This window comes from Stegostoma tigrinum, chromosome 2, assembly GCF_030684315.1.
Source record: "Stegostoma tigrinum isolate sSteTig4 chromosome 2, sSteTig4.hap1, whole genome shotgun sequence".
NCBI classification, from domain to species: Eukaryota; Metazoa; Chordata; class Chondrichthyes; order Orectolobiformes; family Stegostomatidae; genus Stegostoma; species Stegostoma tigrinum.
This window is the reverse complement of record NC_081355.1, coordinates 98,139-114,357: the sequence shown is the minus strand read 5'-3', so window position 1 is coordinate 114,357 and position 16,219 is coordinate 98,139. Positions and strand designations below refer to the sequence as shown.

The window sequence follows — 16,219 nt, the reverse complement described above, 5'->3', positions numbered from 1 at the left end:
AAACATCACCTTCTCGAAGACCATGAGAGCTTGGCAGTAAATGCTGACCAGCCATCGACGCTGATGTGCCATGAATGATTTTTTCAAAAAGGCCATTCAGCCCTTCAAGTCTGCTCCACCATTTAATATGATCATTGCTGATGTTCCAAATCAGTTCCCTGTTCCTGCTTTCTCCCCATACCATGTGATCCCTTTAGCTCTATGTCTAACTCCTTCTGGAAAACATTCAATGTTTTAGCTTCAACTGCTTTCTTTGGTAGTGAATTCCACAGGTTCAACACTCTCTGGTGAAGACATTTCTCCTCATCTCAGGCTTCAACAGCTTACCCCATATTGTTACACTATGATCCGTTGTTCTGGATTCATTAATTTGTTAACGCTATCCACTCGTCTTAGGATTTTACGGTTTCCATTAGCTTCCCCTTTCATCTTCTAAACTCTGGTGAATATAATTCTAACCAATGCGATTTCTCCTCATACTTCAGTCCTGCCATCCAGGAATCAATCTGGTAAACCTTGTTTGCACTCGTCCCTGGGCAGCTACCTGCCTTCTTCAGTTGAGGAGATCAGAATTGCACACAATATCCCCGGTGTGGCCTGGCCCTGTATAGTAGTAGTAAGACATATGCAGTCATAGACAATAGATGCCAATGAATAATGCTTGTCCAGTTGTTAATATAAGGTGATAAACAGCTGAGCCTGTGATCCTTAGAAATATCATTGCAGCTTCAACATTAAGACATAATTATGAGTCTGTTGGAGAAATAGATGTCCTGTGAAAACCCATAAAACTCTTTCACTCTAAGTCTCACAGTCCCATATTACTATTGCCTCCTTCTCCCTCCTTTGTATCAAGAGTCTGTCCCTGCTGATCCTACTGTCAATTGGAATTTTCTCGGAAATTAAAATTATCTTCACTAGAAAGATGCCCATGAGTTCCTTCAGCCTGTTTGAGCTGAGGATGGAAAGGTTAAGAAGAGGGATTATACTGGGAAAAAGATGTTTTTCACTCTGCAGGCTTAAGATTCTTATTTAATTGCTCTCTAGGCCGCCTGTTTGGACATATAATTGCATACCCAGTATGACTGGTGGGAATTGAACCTGACTTTCTGGCCCAGAGGAAAGGACACTACCACTGCACCACAAAGCCCTGGGAGTCTGTTTAATATCTGACAAAAAAATACAAGTTTCAATGAGGCTTTGTGTGGGCAGTGGAAGGAGATTAAAAACTCATCACTTTATTATCATAATCTTTAAGCAGAACAAATTTCCTAATCAGTCATGTTTGCTGATGTGTTATTGTTCCCAACTAACCATGAGCTTTTTGAAAATATCACTTTTTAATTCTAATAATCCATATATTGCACAGACTAAGTGCTGACAGAATAATTTCAGTGTTTCTGATGTTATACCTGCTGCACAGACAGGGTTTGCTGTTCTATTCTACCCGAAAACCCCTGAACAGAATGTGCTGATGTGTTGTCAAGATACAATATCATGTACCTGATGAGAGAGAGAGAAAGTCCTCAACATGGCTGTGTTAACAATCTGCAGAGGTGTTTGCTAATTAGGTATAATGCAGAACACGGCTATTTGGAATTTTATTAATGACTTGGTGTGATTACAACGTGAGATTGGCTCAAATGAATTTCTTCCTTTGTTTTGTTTCACTGGCAATTGTTAATTACGTAAACTGTTAATTGTGAGATCAAGCTGAGATTATGGAGAGAGAGAGAGATGAGTTTGTCCTCACATAACTGAACAGAAACATTTATTCACTATTTACACAATATACATCAGTAAGTCAGAAAGACTTGGAGCCATGCAGGCGAGTTTCAAATGTATGGCAATGTCGGTAAGCATCACAGCTGATATCTGCTATCCACCGGCATTAACACACTTCCCTACTTATCCCTTAATAATGAGGCTGGAAATAATGTTATTTTATTTCATTCTGAGACCCTGAAAACCCAGAGGTACGTCTCTGTTAGTGTAGATGAGCTGAAGGATGTGTCTGAAATCAGCGTGACAGTTGGTTCTGTTACAAAGCTCAGTGATGTGTTCATTATGGTAATGACGACAGGCTATTCCTGTCTTTATTGACACATGGAGACACCTTGTGTAACTGTGCTGTGATTAGCAATGCCATCTGACCGCAGCACAATACTTAAAGGCCTGAGAATGCTGACAAGGCTACAGCTTCCTCTGCTGGCAGGCATGAAGGGACAGATGAAGGTCATTGGTTTTGGTGCAAGGCGATTAGAGCACCGAAATAAAGAAGTGTTGCTAAATTTGTGCAAGATATTGGTGAGCTAAATCCACAGGACAGTGTGCAGTTTTGGTTTCCACAATTTGAAAAGGATAGATTTGCATTGGAGGTGGTGCAGTACAGATTCCTTAACTGAGTCTCTGTGATGAGTGTTTTCCAACGATGAGAAGCTGAGAAAATTGATGTTGTATTCTCTGTACATTTGGAAAAATAGAAGATCTCACAGAGGCAAATAAAACTCTGAAGAGATTTCACAGGGAGATTGGTCACAGAATTTAAAGTATGGGCACAGTATAAGGATAAAGGACCAATCATTTGGACTAAGATGAGAAGAAATTTCTCCACGCAGAGGTTTATGAATCTATGGAATTCTCTCCCATGGAGAGTTACTGAGTTTCCATTATTGAATTTATTTGTGGAGCTAGAATAGACAGACTTTTCCGCTCTTCAGGAACAAGGGATTCAGGGAGCACATGGTGAAGTGGCATGATGCCCAAGATCAGCCATGATTGTATTGAAAAGTGGAGGAGGCTTGATAGGCCAAATAGCCTTTTGCTCCTATTTCTTGTATCCTTGATCTCTCCATAGAACCAATCACCACTTCTTTCCAACGTCTTCCATCAAAATCATGGCAATTGCCCATCAATGAATTGGACATATTGTTTTGATGTGTGGGCATGCAATACATTTCCAATAATTGTAAAGCAATTTAAATTTGACAAGCCAAATAGCATGGCACGGTCATCCTTTTTTTATTGTCATCAAGCAGATTAGGCATGGCTTCATGAAAGGGAAACAATGTCTGTCTAATTTATTTGAGTTTTTCGAGGAAGTCTCAACCAGAGGAGAAACAGTGGATGTCTAGTATTTAGACTTCCAAAAGGCATACAACAAAGTACCACACAGAAAGTTAAGTCTTAGGATAAGGGCCTATGGTTTTGGACATAGCGTATTGGCATGGATAGAGAATTGGCTATTGGACATAGAGTCATACAACATAGAAACACACCCTTCGGTCAAACTCGTACATGTTAACAAAGCTTCCGAATCTGATCTAGTCCCACTTGCCTATGCTTGGCCTCTAAACTTTTGTATTCCTTTGGCCTTTCCTATCCATGTATCTGTCCAAATGCCTTTAGAATGTTGCAATTGTACTCATCTCTACCACTTCTTCTGGCAGCTTGTTCCATGTGCGCACGACCTTCTGTGTGAAGACGCTGCCCCTTCTATCCGTTTTAAATCTTTCCCCCTCACCTTAAACCTATTCCCTCTAGTTTTGGACTCCCCCACTCCAGGGAAAATACCTTGCCTATTCACCCTATCCATGCCCCTCACAATTTTATAAACCTCTGTAAGGTCACCCCTCAGCCTCTGACAATCCAGGGAAAATAAGTTCCAGCCTATCCAGCCTCACCCTAGGAATCAAACCCTCCAACCCTGGCAACATGCTCGTAAATCATTTCTGCACCCTTATTACAGAAAGCAGTGAGTGGGGATAAGGTTGGTGGCCTGTGACCAGTGAGATTCCACAGGGATCAGACGTAACACAGCAACTGATTACAATATATATTAATTATTGGAGGGGAGGTAGTGAATGTACTGCAGCCAGATTTGCAGATGATACAAAAATATATGAAAAGGCAAGCTTCAAGAGGGTTACAAACTATTTACAGAGATATTGATAGGGTAAGGAAGTGGGAAAAATGTTGGCAAATGAAATGTAATGTGGGAAAGTGCAAAATTATTCATTTGGAAGGGATAACAAAAGAACAGCGTAATTTAAATGGAGGAAAACTGCAGAAGGCTGCAATGCCAAGAGACTTGAGGGTTACTTGTATACAAAATGCAGAAAGCTAGCATATAGGTACAGTAGATAATCACAAAAGCTAATGAAATACAGTGTGGAGCTGGAGGAATGCAGCAGGTCAGGCAGCATCAGAGGAACAGGAGTGAAAACATTGACTTTCCTGTTCTGCTGATGCTGCCTAACCTGCTACGTTCCTCCAGCTCCACACTGTCTTGAATCTGACTCCAGCGTCTGCAGTTTTTGTTGTCTCAAAGCTAATGAAATGTTAACTCTTATTTCAAGGGGTGACATTTTGGTCCCTTATTTAAGAAAATACGTTATTTCAATGGTAGCAGTTCAGAGGAAGTTTACTCGGCTGATATCTGGTACAAAGATTATTTTATGATCAAAGGTTAAACAAGTTAGGACTGTGCTCATGAGAGTTTAGAAGAATGAGAGGTGATCTTATTGAAACATACAGGATTTGTAAGGGACTTGACAAAGTAAATGGTGAGAATATTCCTCCTATAGGAGAGGCTAGGACCAGAGAGCATCATCTCAGAAAAAAGGGCACCAGTTTCAGATTGTAATGAGGAGGAATTTCTTCTCTCAGAGGATTGTGAATGTTTGGAACTCCTTGTCACAGAATGGGACAGGGGCAGAGCCCTTGTGTATATTTAAGACTGAGATGGATAGATTATTGATCAGTCGGGGTATTAAGGATAATAAGTAAACAGCAAAAAAATGGATGTGAGGAATGTTAATCTGTTATCCTATTGAATGGTGAAGCAGGCCGGAGGGGAATATAAACTAATAGTTAACTACAGTTGCACCCTGACAGATTAAAACCGAAAACAACCTGGAATGTACCGTTGTAACTATGTTATTATTCTACCTGCAGTACAAATCCTCTAGTAATGTAAAGTTAAAGAGAAAGCACAAAGCTTACTCCTTATGAGATTAATCCAAATACCACTCCACATATATACATAAACATAATTAGGGCATTTTACTGCCACGGTTCCACTCACTGTTGATTTGTTAACCTTCCTTAACCAGGTTAGCTAAAGCATTATTGTAACAGCTTTACCTCTCACTAACTCTTCAGGAATTAAACTGAATGTCAGTTGTGTGCTAAATATCCCTATTGTTATTTAGAGTTAATTTTGTTGAAGAGAAGCCCATAACTATGATTATGAATATTGCTGTAGAAGCAGGAACTCTTAACTACTGTCAGCTACAGGCTTATGAATCACAGAGCTATACAGCACGGAAACAGACCCTTCGCTCTCACTTGTCCATGCCAACCACATATCCTCAATAAATCTCATCCCATTTGCAGCATTTAGCGCTTATTCTTGTATGCCATTTCTATTTGTAAACTCTTCCAGATGCCTTTTGAATGTTGTAATCATACTAGACTCCACCACTTCCTCTGGCAGCTCATTCTATACACACACCACCCTCTCTGCATGAAACATTGCCCCTTGGGTCCCTTTTGTGTCTTTCCCTTCTCACTATGCCTCTAGTTTTGGACACCCCCCATTCCAAGGAAAACATATTTACCCTATCCATGCCCTTCCTGACTTTATAAACCTCTAAAGGTCACCCCCTCAGCCTCTGACACTCCAGAGATAATTGCCCCAGGCTATTCAGCTTCTCTCTATCGCTCAAACCCTCCGACTCTGGCAACATCCTCGTAAACCTTTCTGCAGTCTTTCTAGTTTCACAGCATTCCTCCAAAAGGAGGTAGACCAGAATTACATGCATTACTCCAAAAATGGCCAAACCAATGTCCTGTATAGCTGCAACATGACCTCCCAATTCCTGTATTCAATGCGCTGATTAATAAAGTCAAGCATAGATGCTGCTTGACCTGCTGTGTTCATCCAGCTTCACACTTTGTTATCTTGGATTCTCCAGCATCTGCAGTTCCCATTATCACTACCAAATGTCTTCTACACTATCCTGTCTAACTGCGACTCCACCTTCAAGGAACTAGGAACCTGCGCTCCAGGGTCCCTTTGTTCAGCAACACTCCCCAGGACCTTTTCATTCAGGGTATTTCCTGCCTTGATTTGACCACCTGCTATTTCTGTCTTATTCCAGGAGTGACAACATGTTTAACTGAGTCATTTTACATTGCAGTTATATTGTGCAACTGAACATAAAAATGTGAGTAACAGAGGCAGCTATGTTGTCCCTCAAATCTACAACATTGTTTAGTTTGTTTATGTCTGATCTTTGGCCTCCTCAACTGCACATTCCTGTTCACTGCCCATTTCCTTGATTCGCGAAGAACGCAAGAACCTGTTGAGCTCACCAGAGCTGTGCCATTCAATTCACACAGCACAACAGCACATTATGGACCAGAATCCCATTCCAACAACCAGAGAAATGTCTTTGCCGTGAAACTTCTGGCCAGTAAATCTTTGAAATTTTTAGAGCACAGGTGAAGCGTGTGTTACTTCACAACAAAATCTTTGATTTTTTTAAGCTTGGCATTAAAGATGTACTTCACACAAAATGAAGCGTAAATTATATGGAAGAGTCTCACTGAAGGCTTGCACACTGCTATGTTTGTGACACCGAGAAGAAGCTGCACCTGTATTTATATCATCTTTTGGTGCTTTGGCATTGGCTGGCTGTGATGCCAAAGTTTCAGACTTGCTTTCCCAATGTACATTTGATTCGAATTACAGAGGAAGGGAAAGGGAAAATCTGAATAATGGATTTTTTTTAACAGAAGTAAATGAATTTTATTGAGAATATCATTAACCTGTGATGAAGTTTAATCACTTCAAACGCAGAGAGTCATTTACACCCTGGTTTTGATGTAATGGCGCATCAAACTGAAAAGAGATATTTAAAGTGAACAGATCCCATTGTCATGATCATGAACCATGTTCATTCTAAAGTGAAAGTTCATTGTTCATTTATTTGTAGGATGCAGACATCATCTTGAGAGGCACATTTATTTGTCCTTAAGACCATAAGACCATAAGACGAAGGAGTGGAAGTAAGGCCATTCAGCCCATTGAGTCCACTCAGCCATTTAAATCATGGCTGATGGGCATTTCAACTCCACTTCTCTGCACTCTCCCCGTAGCCCTCGATTCCTTCTGAGATCAAGAATTTATCGATCTCTGCCTTGAAGGCATCTAACCTCCCGGCGTCCACTGCGCTCCGTGGCAATGAATTCCACAGGCCCACCACTCTCTGGCTGAAGAAATGCCTCCTCATTTCCATTTTAAATTTACCCCCTCTAATTCTAAGGCTGTGCCCATGAATCCTAGTCTCCCCGCCTAACGGAAACAACTTCCTAGCACCCACCCTTTCTAAGCCATGCATTATCTTGTAAGTTTCTATTCGATCTCCCCTCAACCTTCTAAACTTTAATGAATACAATCCCAGGATCCTTAGCCATTCATCGTACGTTAAACCTACCATTCCAGGGATCATCCGTGTGAATCTCCGCTGGACATGCTCCAGGGCCAGTATGTCCCTCCTGAGGTGTGGGTCCCATGAGATGGGGGTTTAATAAAGTGGTGATGAGTCAAATTCTTGATTACAGCCACCTATCTTGCGTAACTATTTAAAAGGACATTTATGAGCAACAAATAATGACATCCAGGCTTCAACTGACATCTAGCAAGTCGCCCCTCCCCCACTGCTCTCTTTGTGCTGAGTGATGTGCAGCTCAATGACAGCATCACAATGTTGCTCCAGGGTCCTGAAACTCTTGCAGACACTTTACTCCTGAAACAACCCTGCCGAGAATTTCAAAAGGTCACAGTTCAAAGTTTCTCTGCCTTTCTTCCAATCTGTTACATTCATCTTCTGCTTATTATTCTTTTTACTTCAGTCCTCAACAATTAGAAAATTTTGCTCTTGGCTCCCCTTACCAATAATTGTACATTTATTTTATGCTTCAATTATATTGCTTGTAATCAATGGTGAAATGTAAGCTAGCCAGTTGTCATTCATGTGAGGCTGGATGAACACAGCAGGCCAAGCAGCATCTCAGGAGCACAAAAGCTGACGTTTCGGGCCTAGACCCTTCATCAGAGAGGGGGATGGGGGGAGGGAACTGGAATAAATAGGGAGAGAGGGGGAGGCGGACCGAAGATGGAGAGTAAAGAAGATAGGTGGAGAGGGTGTAGGTGGGGAGGTAGGGAGGGGATAGGTCAGTCCAGGGAAGACGGACAGGTCAAGGAGGTGGGATGAGGTTAGTAGGTAGCTGGGGGTGCGGCTTGGGGTGGGAGGAAGGGATGGGTGAGAGGAAGAACCGGTTAGGGAGGCAGAGACAGGTTGGACTGGTTTTGGGATGCAGTGGGTGGGGGGGAAGAGCTGGGCTGGTTGTGTGGTGCAGTGGGGGGAGGGGATGAACTGGGCTGGTTTAGGGATGCAGTGGGGGAAGGGGAGATTTTGAAACTGGTGAAGTCCACATTGATACCATATGGCTGCAGGGTTCCCAGGCGGAATATGAGTTGCTGTTCCTGCAACCTTCGGGTGGCATCATTGTGGCAGTGCAGGAGGCCCATGATGGACATGTCATCAAGAGAATGGGAGGGGGAGTGGAAATGGTTTGCGACTGGGATAAAATACCCACAGCGTGTATGAGGATTTCCTGCTGCATGGAAATCTGAGCTGACGCTGTAATTTGTGGGCAACTTCCCTGGAGCACCTAAACTGGATTGACAGAATATTTGGAAGTGTCTGCCAGAGACAGTCCAATTTTAGCCCTCCCCACCCAATGGAAGAATTCCTGTTCTAAGATGAAGATGAAATAATGTGGATGACTCACATACCAATCACATCATAAGCACATTACAAATCGCAACATTGACATTGAGCCACTGGAGGAAAAGTGAGGAAATGGGTGTTTTGATTTAGACTAGTTTACAGGCTGTCACTATTCTTTTACTTTTGTGAAATCAGTGGATGGCAAACAGATAGACAATCTCTTCAGACCAATCCACCATCTGTGATTATTTTGATACATAGTGTTTATCAATGACTAATTCATCTCAAAGCCCTTCAGAAATCTTCAGGTCCTGGACTTCATCTTTCTCTTGGTTCAGTGACTAGTGTTGTGCCTCGGTTTTGGGACTGCAATTATTTTCAATTTATATAGATGATTTGGAGTTGGGGACCACGTGTAGGGTGTCAAAGTTTGCAGATGATACTAAGATGAGTGGCAGAGCAAAGTGTGCAGAGGACTGTGAAATTTTGTAGAGGAACGTAGATACATTGAGTGAACGGGCAAAAGTCTGGCAGATGGAATACAGTGTAAATAAATGTGAAGTGATTCTTTTGGAGGGAGTAATAGTAAAAGGGATTATTACCTGAATGGTAAAAAGTTGCAGCATGCTGCTCTGCAGAGGGACCTGGGTGTCCTTGTCCATGAATCACAGAAGGTTGGTCTGCAGGGACAACAAGTAATTAGGAAGGCAAATGTAATTTTGTCCTTCATTGCTAAAGGGATTGAGTTTAAAAGCAGAGAGGCTACGTTGTAGCTGTACAAGGTGCTGGTGAGGCCACACCTAGAGTACTGTGTGATGTTTTGTGTTCCTTACAATGAGGAAGGATGTACAGGCACTGGAGGGGGTGCAGAGGAGGTTCACTAAGTTGATTCTGGAGTTGAGGGAGTTGGCTTATGAGGAGAGACTGAGTAGATTGGGATTATATTCATTGGAATTCAGAAGATTGAGGGGCGATCTTATAGAAACATATAAAATTATGCAGGGAATAGATAAGAAAGAAGTAGAGAGGATGTTCCAACTGGCAGGTGAAGCTGGGGAAAGAGGGCATAGCCTCAAGATCAGAGGGAGCAGATTTAGGACTGAATTGAGAAGGAACTTCTTCACTCAGAAGGTTGTTAATCTATGGAATTCCTTCCGAGTGAAGTAGTTGACGCTGCTTCAGTAAAGATTTTTAAAGCTAAGATAGATTTTTTTTGAACAATAAAAGAATTAAGGGATACAGTGAGAACGCAGGTCAGTGGATCTGTGTCCACGAAAAGATCAGCCATGATCTTATTAAATGGCGGAGCTGGCTCGAAGAGCTGAATGGCCTACTCCTGCTCCTCGTTCTTATGTTCTTATGTTCAGTGGTTGTCAGATTTAAGTAGATGACATAGATGGGGTCAAGTACTTTCCTCATTTGATGCTCAGTCTATGATGCACTCACCTGAATCCATGAGGTTCGTGCTGCTGGTTCATTCTCAACTTGAACAGGACTGACTCTAAGCTTTGCTTCTACCTGCCTGGAAAGCGAATGTATCACCATCCTTTGAAAACATGGAACTTCAGTGTTACATCTTTAACTGAGTTAGTGCAGCAAATCTGGAGTTTAAAAGATCCAAGAAGGAATTAGTTCCTGGGGGTACGGGGATCAAAAGGTTTGGTTAAAAAGTGGACACTGGAGACTGAGTTGGATGATCAGCCATGATTATATTAAATGGCAGAGCAGACTCGAAGGGGAGAATGACCTATCCTTGCCTTGCAGGAACCTATATGTATCTATATGTTTTTAACAAAATAAACCTTGTGTTCAGAATGACAATAGCTTTAAACTCAATTTTTCATGCCAGTCACCTTTGTGGTTGCCTGAGGTTTATAACTGATTATTGTTCGATTATACGTTGTATTATGTTGATTATGCAGAGAGAGACTTGTTGAAACTCTACCACTGTCTTTCATATTGATGCAGTTCAGCTCATTGCAAATAGAAAGTTCATTCTAATGGTTCCTGGCTTATGGAGATGTTAACCTGGAGGACCCAATACTGTCTCAGTAAATATGAAACATGAAAATTATTTTCCCTGAAATCAGAGCAGAGTTTTCAAAAAGTGAAATCTATTGTACTTTCCATACTACAATAGGCACAAAAGGCACAAAGGAGCAGGAGTATGCCATTCAGCCCCTCAATCCTGTAACACCATTGGAGATCATGCTTGATGATCTTCTTCAGCACCACTGACGCCATATCCCTTGATGTGATTAGGAAATGGAAATCATAGTTTATGCTCTTTTGCTTCACAAATTTCTTGGTCCACCTTTGCCACATTCTATAATTTGTCTAATCTTGAGGCTCATAACTTTCTTTTGGAAAATTTATAAGCCTCTTGCTTTGATCTAATACCATCTTTCACTTCCCTAGTTTGGCATAGCTGTATCAGCTCTTCTTCTTGAGTATTTTTGTTCTTAAAAGACATATGTCATTGGGAAATTAATAATTAATGCTTTAAATACAAGCCATTACCTACCATCTGATAGTTTAATATGATTTGTAATCCATCACAGCCAACTTCCTCCTCATACCTTCATAATTGCTCTAGTTTTGTCTTAAGATCCCAGTTTTAAATAGAAAATCATATTTTTCAAACTTAATGGTAAATTCTAACTGTGGCCTTTATTACCTGAAGATTCCTTTTACAATACGATTATAACTCAGCACTCTTTCATGATGTAATACTCAATCTAAAATAACCTGAAACCCCAGTTGTCTCTCAACATGGATGGCATGGTGGCACAGTGCTTAGTACTGCTACCTTACAATGCCAAGGATCCAGATTTGATTGCAGCCTTTGGTGGCTGTGTGGAGTTTGCACACTCTCCCCATGTTTACGTGGGTTTCTATTAGGTGCTCTGTTTTCGTCCTGTTAGTTACTGATTGGTCATGATAAATGTGGGGTTACAGGGAAAGGATAGAAGGCCGGTTGGGGGAGTTCGCTGTTTGGAGGGTTCCTGCTGACTTGATGGGCTAAATGGCCTCTTCTGCATTGTGGCGAGTCCACGAACATATTACTCTGGAAAATTGTCTCAACATGGAGCAGAAATTCATTGTTCATAACATTGGTATTCATTAGATTTACCCAATCTGAATGTCAGTTGAAATTGTCTCATGATTACTGTATTCCCCTTGCTTCATACACATCGAATGTTTGGTTTATTCAGTACCCTTCTTTACCCCTACTATTTGGCTCTTATCAATGTTTGCTGCTTCATGCTGCTTCTTAACTCCAGCCAAACTAGCTCATGTGTGTTTTTGTTTCCTGATCAGATATTCTCTCTTATTAATGTACTGATTATGTCCTTTAATATTAGCATTACTCCCGAACTTTTATTTCTGTCTATCCTTCCTGAATAACAAATATCCTTTCATATTCAATTCCCAGTCTTTGTCACCTTGTAACCATGTCAGCAATATGCTAATTGAATTGTGCTCTTTTGCTTCTTTGAGCACCATCACTGCACTTATATTGTTAAAAATGCTGCCTGTATTTAGATGAAGTACTTTTTAAATCTGTATTTAAAATGTTATTCTGTAATTTGATGCTGGTTCATTAAAGGATTTGTTTCTGCCACTTCCAACTTTCATTAACAGCATTTATATTTCTCCTAACCAGCTGTGTTGTATTCTATCTGAAATCCAACTTTGATTCCCAGCCCCTTAAAAATTAGTTTAAACCTTCTACCCAAACAGCAAGAGCAAATCTGTCTGCAAGGATATTAACCCAGCCCTGCTAAGCTATTAATTAAATAAAAATAAAATACTGAAGATGCTGGAATTATGAAATAAAAACAAAGTGCTCAAGAAGTTCTTCTGAAGAAGAGTCACATGAGAATTGAAATGCTGATTATATTTCTCTTCCCACAGACGCTGCCATATCTGCTGAGTTTCATCAGCACATTCTTTTTATTTAAACTATAACCTGTCCTTCTTGTACATGTCACACTTGCGCTAAAATTGATGTCCCAGAAATCTAAAGACTTCCTCCTGCTCCATGCTTTAATTCACTTAGTCTTCCTATTTTGATGCCCATCAATATGTGATGATGGAAAAAATTCTGTATTGCTGCTTCAGACATCCTGCTTTTGTGTCTCTTGCCTAGCTCCCTGAATTTACAACGTCATCCCGCTTCCTACAAATGTCATTGGTGCTAACACAGAACTTGACCTCTGGCTCTTCTTATTCATTCAAAAGGAGTGTCCTGTAGCCACGTTCAAACATCTTTACTCATTTATTAGATGAGTACGTCACTGACTATGCCAGCATTTATTGTCCATCCTTAATTGCCCAGAGGGCAGTTGAGAGTCAACCACATCGCTGTGAGTCTGGAGTCACATGTAGCCCAGACCAGGTAAGGATGGCAGCTTCCTTCCTCAGAGAACATTAGTGATCTAGGTGGGTTTTTCCTGACAATTGACAATGGATTCACAAACATCATTAGATTCTTAATTCCAGGTTTTTAGTGAATTCAAATTCCACCATTTGCTGTGGTGGGATTCAAGCCGAGGTCCCTAGAATGTTGTCTGGCTCTCTGGATCTTAACAATGTAGCAATAATATGACTTGGCTATTACCTCCCCATAACATCCTTGAACCAAGCATCAAAATGTTTTTGAGTCACATCTTTGGCCCAAAAATACCTGTTTGCCCACTAACTGTTATTGCCTTTGTCATTCCCAAACCTCACCACCCCCACTCCCACCCAATATTACTTAAGCTTGACTTTTGCTCTGATGAACCATTTCCCTCACCAATGTCCAGAATGGAAAAAAATACTTAGTTAATGAGATATATTTAGGGGGCTCCTGAACCGACTGTGGGATCTTTCTAGATTCCTAGTAATTACTGATTCCGTCTCCACCTGCCTGGTCTTATTCTGTGGTGTGACCACTTTGTAAACCAGGTAAAATAGGTCAAGAAGCTATTTGCAGATGCCACACAGTGGCTCTAGCCAGCACTCCAGTCTCTGCAGCAGGCTCCTCTCGGTGCTGCCCATTGCCTGTTTTAAGTTCAAACTCTTGCCTGTTTAATGTATGTCCTTCGAAATGTGCAGTACCAATGTTTTATTTTCCCAACAAGTTTTCAGCGAGTTCCTTTTTCCCTCTCTGTCTTTTTACAGGAACTTCTGTGCTTCAGATAACAGCGACGGACGCTGATGACCCAACGTACGGAAACAGTGCCAGGGTGGTGTACAGTATCCTGCAGGGACAGCCGTACTTTTCTGTGGATCCTAACACAGGTAGGTTTCCAATGCCTATTAGATATGTCTGTTTTTCCACAGTGTGTTAGAATGTTAAAAGCGAAGGTGCTGAATACAAATCTGACTTGAACTGAAGCAGTTAAGTAGCTTTTAACACAAAATTGGATGGCCCTTCATTTTCAGTTGCTGTATTATAGTCTTATTGAGACTTCCAGCCTCCAGAAAAATGAAGACTTATGTTTATATAACACCTTTCATATTTCAGATTATCCAAAACATTTCACAGCCACTTTTGAAGTGTAGGCTTTGTTGCAAAGTAAGAAGTGCAAGAGTGACCTTGTGTAGAACAAGCTCCACAACATCAATGGTTAATGACAAAATAAGCTGTTTTTGTGATGTTGATTGAGGAATAACTATTGACCCGAACATCTTGGAGAGCTCTCCTGCTCTTTGTGGGATTTTTTGCATCCATCTGAGAGTGATAATGATTTAACATGTTGTCTGAAAGGTGGCACAGCTGAAAATATAGCACTGTCTGACTGGTGCCACTTCAAGGATGCACTGATCCCTCCAACAGTGTGGTGCTCCGTCTGGACTGAATGAGAGCATCACTCTGGATTTGGAGGGTGATTTACATACAAGATATTCTGCCTCAAATATGAGAAAGCTGCTACTGAACCGTGAATAACATTAACACTTGTTTGCAAATCCTTTGCATGGCTTCCATCTCCACCGCACAGAGAGATGTCACAACTGATTAACTGGACAGGGCGAACTTCAGGAGAGTTTCTACAGTTAAACAGACAGTACAACATGTGCTGAATGAAACATAAATTAACAGATCAGTTGTTATGATCATTCTCTGTGATACTGCGTTCAATTAATGAGAGATGTGAGTGAGATGCACACTTGCTGAGTGATCCCATTTTTCTCATTTTAATGAACAATTAAAAGTCAGTTACATTGAGATGGTTGACTGATGTTACCTGATGCCTTTGAGAAAAGGTCCTGTCAGAGCAATAGACCAAAAAAAACTCACTAGTTCCACTATACATCACGCTGGACATGTTGTTTGAATCCGACATAATTTTAAAGTTAAGGAGCTAAATGACATCAATGATTTAGCCACCAGTTGCTATCATTTCACAGAGCTATCTTGTTCCTGTGGGTTTGTGCAATTTGAAAACCCCATTTCAGTAGAAATGTATGATTTCAGATTGACCAATTACTTTGCTAACAGTAATCTGAGGACATGGACACTCCCAAAGCCTTTTCCTGTTGCTGGATCCATTTCTTTCTAGCTAGATAGAAAGATAAAGCACACACGGAGAAGTATCAGCTAGAAAATAAATTGGTTAACAAGAACTTGCTAATAACATCAACTGTTTCCACACCTCACAACTCAATGTCTTGCCTGCAAAGTGGCCCAAAGTGCTACCCAGTGAGGTTGATATGAATCACCTGCAATAGGGTATGTGGAAACTAGCGAAATGGGCAGATGAGTGCCAGAACGAATGGGGAGTGGTGACATAAACAGTAGCATAATTCTAAGCAGGGAGAGAGGGTCCTGGGGTTGCTTTTCCATTGACCTTTAAAGGTGGCAGGATATGCTGAATGCTTTGTTAAAAAAGAATATTGGCTCCTGGGCTTCACAAATAATGGCGTTGAGTGCAAACTTAGGTCAAATCCGGATAAAGCTCTGGTTAGGTCTCAACTAGAATAATGTAATCAGTTCTGGGCACCTTTGTTTTAGGAAAGATGTGAAAATGGTTGAGAGGATGTGGAAGAGTTTTACCAGGACACTTCCAGATGAGTAGTATTTCGCTATTGAGCTAGATAGGAAGAATTGGCAGATGGTGCTCTCCTTGTAGCAAGGATAATGAAAGGAGATTTGGCAAAGGTTACAATAGACTTTGATGAGATACACATGTAACATAGAATGTAGAACAGTACAGCACAGGACAGGCCCTTTGGCCCACGACCTTGTGGCTACCTGTTATCCCAGCAATCTACCTTGCGCACTCTACCTTTTGCTATCCTCCATGTGCCTATCCAAGAGTTGCTTAAAAGTTTCTAAAGTATCTGACTCCACTAACACTGCTGGCAGTACATTCCACGTGCCCACTGCTCTCTGTGTGAAGAACCTATCTCTGACATCTCCCCTGTAC

General features: G+C 41.2%; 1 protein-coding gene across 17 annotated transcripts in view; it reads left to right on the top strand.

Moving 5' to 3' along the window:
* LOC125467601 (cadherin-18-like) overlaps nt 1–16,219 on the top strand; it is a 588,086-nt gene that overhangs the window by 473,960 nt on the left and 97,907 nt on the right. For all 17 annotated transcript variants that reach the window (XM_059651834.1, XM_059651792.1, XM_059651801.1 and 14 more), the window contains one exon: nt 13,971–14,090. In XM_059651834.1, the coding sequence (XP_059507817.1) occupies nt 13,971–14,090 (120 nt within the window). The remainder of the gene's footprint in view (nt 1–13,970; nt 14,091–16,219) is intronic.